The sequence below is a fragment of the Photinus pyralis genome, unplaced genomic scaffold, assembly GCF_008802855.1.
Source record: "Photinus pyralis isolate 1611_PpyrPB1 unplaced genomic scaffold, Ppyr1.3 Ppyr1.4_LG1, whole genome shotgun sequence".
Lineage (NCBI taxonomy): Eukaryota > Metazoa > Arthropoda > Insecta > Coleoptera > Lampyridae > Photinus > Photinus pyralis.
The window spans coordinates 5,089,999-5,101,165 of record NW_022170249.1 but is presented as its reverse complement, the minus strand read 5'-3'; the positions used below and the strand labels follow the sequence as shown (position 1 = coordinate 5,101,165).

At 33.7% G+C, this 11,167-nt stretch overlaps 2 protein-coding genes across 2 annotated transcripts; one reads left to right on the top strand and one right to left on the bottom strand.

Moving 5' to 3' along the window:
- Window positions 1-1,817: 1,817 nt before the first annotated feature.
- Window positions 1,818-2,999, top strand: LOC116166960. Its single transcript, XM_031482221.1, has 4 exons — window positions 1,818-1,844; window positions 1,896-2,023; window positions 2,071-2,468; window positions 2,524-2,999. The coding sequence occupies exons 1-4, from the start codon at window positions 1,818-1,820 to the stop codon at window positions 2,997-2,999; spliced, it is 1,029 nt and encodes a 342-aa protein (XP_031338081.1).
- Window positions 3,000-6,587: 3,588 nt separating this feature from the next.
- Window positions 6,588-10,078, bottom strand: LOC116166879. The gene is made up of 7 exons (XM_031482106.1): window positions 10,067-10,078; window positions 9,679-10,015; window positions 8,183-8,794; window positions 7,016-7,090; window positions 6,912-6,968; window positions 6,664-6,863; window positions 6,588-6,599 (listed from the first exon to the last, which is right to left on the bottom strand). Exons 2-7 carry the CDS (start codon window positions 9,929-9,931, stop codon window positions 6,588-6,590), a joined length of 1,209 nt encoding a protein of 402 aa, XP_031337966.1. The 5' UTR covers window positions 9,932-10,015; window positions 10,067-10,078.
- Between the last annotated feature and the right edge of the window lie 1,089 nt (window positions 10,079-11,167).

Sequence of the window (11,167 nt, the reverse complement as noted above, 5' to 3'; positions counted from 1 at the left end):
GTAACCAGAAATCACCACGTTATTTACATAATTTACTTCTACATCGAGTTTAGCAACTTATATTTAAACTTACTACTAAAGGCCGTTTTACACTTGTGTAAAAGGGCTCAGGTGGACTGTGTATACACCGATTTTGCGAAAGCTTTTGATAAGGTCTCCCATCAGGTCCTGCTTCAGAAACTTCATTTTAATTGTGTCAGTAGCCCAACGGCTAAATTTCTTAAATCATATTTAACATCGCGTAAAACGCGAGTGAAATACAATGGGGTGAACTCAACCGAATTTTACCCCTCTTCAGGGGTACCTCAGGGAACACTACTTGGCCCTTTCCTTTTCCTACTATTTATTAATGACCTACCGCGGGTGATTCAAAACTCCAAAGCACTTCTATTTGCAGACGACCTGAAACTTTTTAATAAAGTGAAATCTTCAAACGATTGTTTAAATATTCAAGCAGACATAAATGCAGTGATAAATTGGTGCAATAAAAACAAACTGAAGCTAAACATAGAAAAGTGCAAAGTTGTATCGTACACAAGATCCAACAATTCCACGATTTTTAAATACGAAATAAATGGGCAGGATATCCAAAGAGTCACCTCGGTTAGAGATTTGGGCGTTTTATTCAATAGCAACTTAAATTTTCATCGGCACATTGAATCCCTTATAAATGCGTGCTACAAAGTACTAGGCTTTGTAATTAGGAATACCTACAATTTTACAAGCATTTCCTCAATTATTACCTTATACAATGCGTTCATCAGATCCAAACTCGATTATGCGGCATGTATTTGGACACCCCAAACTTATAAGCACGCAGACATGATAGAGAAAGTTCAAAAAAAATTAGTGCGAATAGTGTATTTTAGGTCGACTCAAAATTTTCCACATTTAATCTCTTACTCCAACCAACTAAAATTTTTAAATAGTGTGCACGGTATTAAAATCTCAAGTTTACAAATCCGACGCGAAGTGATCTGTGCTACCTTTGTGTACAAGATACTGAATAATCACCTAAATGCCCCAGAATTGCTTCAGGAAATTAAACTCAAAGTGCCACATGTTAAATTAAGGAAAAACGATATCATCTTTTTAGTGACCACTCCGTCATCGCCACTATCGAGGAGCCTGTTGGCTTTAAATAAGAAGTGCCGTGAGAGAGACATCGATGTATTTCACGGCTCTTTGAATGAATTAATTAGTCATATAAGATCGTAATTACTGTGTAGTTTTAGTTTTAAGTACAGCACCCCAGTGCCATGTAATTGGAATAATTGTATTCTGTATGGTATCTGGCTAAACAAATAAATAAATAAATAAATAATTTTTAACAACATTTGCATGTGAATGTTTATATTTTTTCGAAAAGTATGTCGTGGTCTAACAGAGAAGTGAGCTTTAATTGAGGAGGTGCAGAAATACCAATGCCTTTACGTTGTAAAATCAGCTAATTACAAAAATAAGCATAGCCGAAAAGAAGCCTTGGAAACAATTGTAAAAGCGTTGACCCCATTACGGCCCGAAGTTACGGGAAGTGACTTAAAATCTAAATTCAACGGCTTACAAAGCAACTTTTATTGTTAACACCGAAAAGTTGTTGCATCACAGAAGAGTGGAGCGGGCTCCGATGAACTTATTTAAAAGCTTTGTACGTAATAATGGCGAAACATGTATTAAAGTTTTCATCTATACTAGAATTTTTTGAAAACGATAACAAAGTAATTAGAAGGGGTGAAAATGCGGTTGAATCTGGTCATGTCCAATGTATGCAAGTGGATTTTGGATTAGGCTTAATTCAAGGAAATGTTCATGCTAGCATGAAGGACAAATTTTATAAAGTTGAGGTAAATACTTAATACGTAATTAACATCATGCTAATGTTCCCGTTTGTACAGATTTCTATCAATAAATCTGCCGATATTATTAAGGCAAGTTGTTCCTGTCCAAAAGGCATCAAATGCCATCACATTGCAGCACTTGCTATTTTTGGGCATTACAACATCTCAGTGACTGACAGAATGCTGTAAAAACAAAAGACGTAGTCCGAACTGCATCTGAGCTATACCCTAGCAAAAAATATTCTGCAATAGATCGGGACATGACCGAAACTGAATTGCAGGAGTTGCAAAAACGGCTAAATAATTTAGGCGATACAGTTGGTTTTACTTGGCTTTTAAAGGACGAACCTACCACTGCTGAAAGTATTACGGAATCGTTACCTCTACTCGAAGAAGTTATATTTTGTGAAGAATATCATGCTATGTCAGATAAAGTCTCATACTTAAAGCAGAAATCTATGTTGGCTAAATCGGTTGTACTGTCAGTTGCTAACTTAACTGTAGGTCAAGCTGAAAATGAAAAGTGGTACTTAGTTCGAAAGTATCGCTTAACCGCAAGCAACTTTGGATTAGTCTTAGCAGCCTGCAAGAGAAATAGATTTCCTCCGAGTTTGTTTAAAAGCTTATCAGGTAATGAGATTGGTGTGTGTATTACGTAAGTGTATGTATAATTTAACAATTGCAGGTGATTATAATTTGGACGGAGTCAAAGCCATTCAATGGGGTAAACAGCACGAGAAAATTGCTATACAACAATTTGAAAAAGCTACCGACTTAACAGTCTTATCTTCAGGAATATGGCTATCTACATCCGGAATTTTAGGAGCTAGCCCAGATGGAGATGACGCAATTGTCGAAGTAAAGTGTCCCTACACTTACCGAAATGATAAACTTTCTTCAGTTTTACGTAATGGCAAGGGTTATATTATATACTTTGAGAAGGGAACTATTGTTGTGAATCGGGAGCACAAATATTTTGATCAAATTCAGGGGTTGCTTCACATAATGCAGCGAAAAAAGTGTTATTTGTGTATCTGGACCACCAAAGAGTTGCTCATTGTAAATATAGACATTGATCTTGAGTGGGAAAATAATTTAAATATTTTAGAACATTTTTATTTTTACCAATATATACCAAAACTTTTGCAAAGTGTTCATTAACAAGTTTGGAATGCGTAATACATTAATTTTGTAGTAATTTGCAAAAATATTGTAAGAATTTGTATAATGAATAATGTACATATGGGTAGATCAGTTATTGTGTGAACATTAGGCTATACATTTACACTCGTTCATCTGTCCGTAATACAATAAGTTATAATTATCATATAAATGTAATCTAATCTTGCTATAAGGTCTTTTCCAATCTGCAAAAAAATCATAAAAGCTTGTCTAAAAGAAAAATGCTATTTCCGTGTATTCTGCAAGAATCGACAATTTTTGACCGATTTCTTCACAAGTTGGAACAAACCTATTAACAAGTACATTGTGCTATGCAATAAAATTTAAAAATTGTTTAAACAAAATATTCTTCCACTTCTTTAATAAGGGGATGTTGAAAATTTGTTAATGCAGCACATACTTGAAATATTATTGATATTTCAGAAGTGTAATATTGGGGTATACAAGTTAAAATTCTAAACCCTTTGATTCTGTATATAGACCTTTCAACATGTATTCGAGCCCTGGCAATCCTTTTATTTTCTATAACTTGACTCTCTGTAAATTGAGGCGTTGTCAAAAATGGGGGAATGTTCAAGCTGATACCTTTTGGTAACAGATCTTGTATTAAAAAACCCTTATCTGCTATAATAAGGTCACCAGGACACATATGATCCAATAAGCCACAATGTTGAACAATTTTTTTGTCTGAAACAGATCCCGGGTATGCATCACTCACATATGTTACGACACCATTAGGCGCTACACCAACGAGCACCTTCCAAGTATTGCGGTGTTTATAAGAACTGTATGTCAATCTCTGCTTCTCCATGTTCTTGGGAACTACTGAGTACACTTCGGTGCAGTCAATAATTATTCTGCACTCGACTGTCCGTCTTTTTCACTAGAAACACTATGTTACACGAGGGAAGTAATGCAAGATAGTAAAGTAGAGGGGGCAACTCGTTCTACTAAATAGAAACTGTTTCTATTACTCGACTGGAACACTTGCTGGAACGAGTACTAGAAACCAGTAATGGAATGGTTGTTTACACGATACTTACAGCACTCGGTTTTAGTGGCTCGCACGAGTTACTATTCTCGTGTAACTGAGGCTTAATGTAAACCAGCCTTATGTATCATGTCTTGCCGTATCGGTCTATCTCAGTCTTACGTCAGGACGCACTGCAAAATTCCATTTATTCCCAAAATTATGACCATATCACTATCTAATATAAAGAATTCGATAGTTAAAAGGCAATCAACGAAACGACAGTCGATTGACTTAATGCGCTAAGCCGTGCATTAATTAAAACAGTTAAATATGTGTCGCGCGCTTCATAAAGCAACAAGGATTCAGATGTAAATTTTCACACTATGATAATTACATTACGGGTGTTAATTTTAATCAGGGAGACCTATAACATTCAAATATAAACGGTAAAATAGTAGTTATTTGTGTTGTTGTGTTTATTGAAGGTAAATATCACAATATACGCACCTGCGTACAGAAACTAAGTTACGATTTTTCTAAATTTTCTTTTGAGATATACTGCCCAATCAGATTGATTTCGTCAACTTGGGAAAGTAAGCTAGGAGTATAAGAGTCCTTTTCCACATTCCCAACATTAGATAAACATTTCTCGTTTCGACCCAGGATGTAGCCACGTAGCCGGTATTTGAACTCCCATAGGATCTGGATTATCGTACAGTCCACCTTTAGCCCTCATAGTCCCAAAACGTCCTGGTTTAGTCTATAGGTTAAAAGGGTAGCTATCATTCCGTATAAATTTCAAAACGTATAACCGGTATTTCGTATAAAATAAAAACGTATAATAAAATTACGTATAACTTTCATTTTGTCGAACTTGTAAAACATATAAATAAAATTCGTATAAAAAAAAGCGTATAACTTTCATTTTGTCGAACTGACAAATCGTATAAATTAAAAGCCTATAATACGAAACCTGTATTCCTACTTAACGTCTAAATTTTCTGTAAGATGGCGATCCGTAGCGTAAACTAGTGTAAACCATAGTGTTACTACTGAAGAAGATAGGTCATTCTGTACGAACAAAATCCTAAAATTTCGACGACTCGACAAAGCAATCGATAGGTATTAACTAAGGTATTAACCATACTTTACTAATTAACCATACTAATTGCCGAGTTTATATTATAAAAGAAACGCGTATTTTTATTTGTCGGCGTGTTACTAGCTTATAGGTAAAAAGTTTCGTTTCATATGTATATTTAGATTCTCAATTCAAATTAAATGATGCTAAAGGTTTGAAAGTCGAGAAAAATTATATGTTAAGGCAGCCCTCGCCTCCTACATTCTCCAGGCAGAAACTTTTTTGTGGCCCGACGTACTTCTATAGCAATTTTCTGTTGCAACCCCGGAGGTTGAACTTAGGCGTTTAATGCTCATTTGCACCGTACAAATTAAATTCTGCTTATAAGTAGAGCTTAATCTCTATAGCAACCATTGTCTCAACAATCGTTACCAAGGTATTCAAGCCATACTTACATTTAAGTATTCCTTAATTGTTATGGTGCAATTTGGTCTAAAGGCAATATCAAACAGTTCACTTAAATGAAGTACAAGCGATTGATGCCGAATGCCGAAAGCAACATCATGAAAGACAGAAATGAATAAGAAGTGAATCGTCTGATATCACCTTAAGAGAAAAAATAAAATACATTGAATAGAACTTAATATATTTATTTTAATATACATAAGCAAAACAATCATACAAACAATTGTAAAGCACAGATTGATAATAAAAGCATCTAGTAGAACCCTAAACAAATGTGAAATATGTAACAATAAATTGAAAGATTAAATTTGAGAGTATTCATATGAAAAATCGTGAGCCAAGTATTGCTTCATTTCGCGAGTGAATTCTTGATAATACGAGTATGAAGATGAAATTTCTATTAAATTGCTGCACGTATGTGCAATAGGTCTACGATTTAAACCATTTAAATTATTAAAAGTTACTAAAATTGAAGATGGAAGGTGAATAGAACCAGTCACAAATAACAAAAATTTTTGCAAATCAGAGTCGCTCAATGATAAAACAAACTGTTGTAAGTAATAGAACACTCGTGATTGGTCATTTGTTAATTCCTGCTCCCTTTGAACAATGCAATCAACAACTTTTTGAGGAGACGGTTTCAACTGATTTAATATAGTAGACAACTCGTCAACAGTCATTACATTCCATACTGTAGTTAAATGAGTATCTAGAATTCCACTGCGCATTATGGTAATAAAGTCTTTAGGTTTGCTAATTAAAATATCAGTTGCAAGTGTTAAGATTTGCTCTTGTATTTGGTCTTCACGGGGTATATCGTACATCCCATAGGATGAATAAAATTCTTGCAAGCGGTACAACTCAACTGTTGATAACTGAGAAAATGATGAAATTGCTTTCGAAATAAGAGTTGATTCAGCCTTAGTTACAAATAGCTTAAAATCGTTCATGATAATTTCATCTGAAATTTCTTCATTGTTCAGCAATAGTAAATAGACACATAAAGGCAATTTTGTAGGTAAGCTTTTGGTAAGTATAAACATGTGAGTTAGAATACGACCTATCAATTTAAAGTTCATTTTATCTCTTCGAATGCGATGCAAGGGAAGGAACGGAATAATTACATCTTCACCTCGAAAGTAGTCGATTACTACTTCATTCCAAAAAATGGTGAATGCTTCTTTAGTTAATCCACCAAAATCTGACCCCAACTTTCCTTTGAACACAATGTTTAAACTTTTTAATGTAACCATAGGGTCTGAGTAGAATGAAAACATATCTTTTACAACACTGGATCTGTCTAACTCTAAGGTAAGTGCCGAACCTGTCAACAAAGATAAATAAGCTAAAAGAAATGCATTGATAAAGTTACCTTGTGGTAAATCAGCAATGAAGTTGTCCAATAACTCTGTATTCTCAGTATGTAATTCTAATAAACAGGAAATTAGCAAGGTAATCTAAACTATTTATTCTCACCTGTAACCTGAACAGAATTTTCACGTAAAACTCGATCGACAAACTCCATAATTTCCGCATCTTCCTCTGGTGTAACTGTAAAAAGTACATTTAATGAAAGTAAAAATATTTTATAACATAGAATAACTAACGAGTTTAAATAAAAAAATACAGTAAATTATACAACACCCCACATATGATAGCCTTAGGTAATCAGCTCTATTCTCTTGTAAATAATATAGGTTTAAAAGCTTCAGTCAAACTATCAAATACTTTATTGGTGTCATCATCCCCAATATTTATGAAAAGTGCAAAGCCAAAGCATTAATTAAAAATTAACTTAAGGTGCTACTATCTAAATAAACATACTACGAAAAGTTTTACTTTAACTTACAAAATGCTCTTTTTAACATACAATATTGCTTTATCATTCATCCAGAAAAAAATATTAAAAACACACTAAACAGCATAAAATACTGAAACAAATCACATTTATGTGTGTTACTTCACTGTTACAGACCACAAATTTAACATTTTTGAAAAAATACTCCATATTCCATGCTTTATACATACATGACCAATAATTCTAAAGGTTCTAACGAATGATAATATAAGTCAGAGCATGGAGAAGACTATTTAAAAAAATTACAGTGATAGACGCAAAATTAATTTGAGAGTTTATAAAAAACCGTGCTAAATAGCTACGCTTTCTTATGGTTTATGTGCATATGGGTAATATTGTTTTATAATTTATATCAATTTTCAATTTATTTTATGTGTAACAAATTTTGGCGCGCTTCTTCTAAGGTTAAATAGGTTGCATGATGTGCAAGGATTTATAGTGCTAAATCCCAACAAAACAGGATGTAGTGAAAAATCTTTTAAATTTACTGCAACCATTTGAAGAAGTAAAGCAGAAATTCACTTCAGAAAATGTTCAATCAATCATTCAATCAATCAATCTTTATTTGTCATACCTAAAGCGGTTTTGACACGTCTGACATGTTTGTATTTCTGAAATAATAGAACTGTTTAAATTTTAAAACCGTTTGCAAAGAGCCTATAGATTGTCTCACAGTGACTAGTCTGTACAGGGTGAATGCATAACATTGATGCCATACTTCTTTGCAAACTTGAGAACGCCATCGCTCACTGCATAAAACTGCAAATAATAACTAAAGACTATACCTCTTGTGACACTGGCCTGAACTGTTGTTTGTGCAAAAGTTGAGGTATCAGCATTGCCATTATTGCTGACTAAAGTTGAAACACTAGTCCTGCGTCGCGTTCTACGTTGACTAACCCTGCGTGTGAGAGGTCTACTAGGACGTGTTCGCCTAGAACGATTGGTATTACTTAAACTAATAGTTTCAGATTCATTATTTGCAATTGTAGCTGTTCTTAATCGTGTTGTAGGTCGATTTGTATGTAAATTGTCATCTCTTGAGTTACTTTCCGATGCATTGTTAACATTTGCAGTTCTCATTGTATCCACAATAGCGTTCTCTATTCTTGTTTCGACTATGCGTGCACCGTCAATGAGAAGTACATCATTTAAATCATCATTATGTCTGCTATTATCATTACTTAACAATGTTCGAACTAGTGAACTGACAAAGTACTTAGCGTTTTCTAAGAATTCAGACAATGATATTTGTTGATTTTGCAGTTCACGCCACGCTCGTGAAATATTGGCAGCATTTAGTAGGTATCTAACTTTAGGCAGTCTAGTTACCCTTTGACCAGAGTGAAGAATTATTACATCATTGTGTGATTTTGATTGAAGTTGTACCAGGTGCTCTGTAAAAAAACAAAAAATTTCCAATCATAAATATAACTTTAATTTGTACAGAACGCAATTTAAACATTTTGACAAATGTTACAACTTTAGTAACATGGGACCAAGGACGTAATACATCTCAGATTCAATATGAATTTAATGTACCTATTTATGACAAATTTTTTGCAGAATCGGAAAAAGTATACCTAAAGAACTATTCAAAGACGTGCCACATGTCTTTGTAGCTCTTATGAGCTGGAGAAAAATATAAGAAATGCAAATTTCACCACTTTTTTTAAGGTAGTTCCCAAAAGAAACACATTTGACTCAATTCCCTCTATCTCTCCATTTATGTTGCACCCTGTATAATACTGATAAAAAAATAACTATTTCTAAAAGCATGATGTGAAGTTCTGCTTCTCCTCGTGTTGATAGTCATCACTGAATGAACCTTCTGGTTCACTTTTCCTTTACCTTCCTTTCTATTTTCTCCTGTCAGTATACTCTTTTCTACCTGTTAGCTGCATTGTGATTGTCAATTTTATTTTGATGATAGGTTTGCATGTATATGCCATTCTTTTCGTGTTTTCAATATGAATTCAGCAAAGGATCACGCAAAACCATTAACGCGATGAACAACGCAAAAGCAGAACTTCAATGCATAGAAGTGAAGTCATTTGTGAGACTGATTACGCCCTGGTCCTTGAAAAAGTTATAATAAAGATCTAGATCTGCGATTAGTAACATTCAAAAACTATTCAAATTAATTTTTAAATAAGATTTGTGAATTGTTATACTAATTGGATTCTGTTGAAAAGATCTGGCTATATTTCATTACTCAAAGTTTTGATTTAGGTAATTCACTGATCGCAATTCCTTCTAAAACCTACTGTACAAAACAAACCTGTAAAAGCCCACACATTTGGATGAACACCAAACTTCTGATTTAGAACTCGATGATATGCTTCAACTGCATTATTAGTCCGTCTAACTAAATTGAACACACTAAAAAGTTGTGGTGTAACCCCTTCCAACCAAGTGGATTCCACATAAGTAAAAAAATTACTAAATGCATTACGAATATCGTCAGGGGCTTCAGATTTAATTAAATTAAATCCTTCTACGGCCATATCACATGGTAATAACGCTAATGCCATTATTTTCCTTAATACAAATTGAGCATGTTCATTTTGAGTCACTAGCGATCCCAATCCTAACTTTTTTGATTGACGATAAATTGCCTGTAAAGTATATTCTGGTTAACAATACAATTCAACTGACTATCTGTTTACCTTGCAAAAATGAAAAAAGCATCCATGAATTTCAGACTCAGGAAAAATCTCCATCAACGATTGATATAATGCTCTTTCATAGTCACACATTATTTGTGTAGCGGTCATGCTGGGGAAATTACTTTTTAAATGTTGAAACAGTGTTACATACGCTTCAGCAGTACGTTTGCTCATGAGTGCCCAGATACATGGTATCGACTATAAAAAAGTGGTCACTACAATTAAATTTTGGATTCGACTCACATGATTATGTATTGTCACCATTATGGTAAAACACTGCGCACTGCGCGTTGAAAGTCCAACATTGCATGGCACACATTTGAATGTTGCATCAACGTTCATTTCACAATTTGATAATAAAGGCTCAACATAAGTGGGATTGTAAAACAACAATATTTCAACATTTTCTGAAGGCTTTAAGAAGTAGCATTGAAGAGCGCCACGATCGTATGTCAATCGATTACACCACTTTTCTGATATTAGCAAGTCATAATATTCTTGCAAAGTGTTAGGATATGGGGGTCTACAAGTTCTTCTCCACTTAAACATAGCTGATTCAACAGCAGTAAATGGCAGTAAATTAGCCGCTTCAGGATATCTAAAAAAATTCATATATTGTTATTTAGATTCTTAACTGCAGAATATTAACTTACAATAAAAGAATACTTTCGTAAATATCTTTACAAGAGCTAGTACTCCTACCCACAGACTGTCTTAACTCTCGCCGGAAGTAAAATAATTGATTTTCAGCAAAATCCTGAGGATGATTATGAGAAACAGAAAGCGAAAAATTCCCATCAGGCTTCAAAACACCCCTTGCAAAGCAAGGAAGAGCACACTTTGTACACATGTAATACCTATAGAAAACATTTTGATTAATATTACCAAAAAAAGAAATTGATAACATATTACAAGTACTTTACTTGTTTTTAGATACAATTTGATGTCATTTTCTTAATTCGTTTTCATGAAATATAATTATTCAATATAATATAATATAATAAGTACTTTTGACAATTATGATACGCAAGTATTAAACAATTACAGTGGAATCCCAATTAAACCAAACCTGTAATAAAAATATTTTTAGGAATAATAATA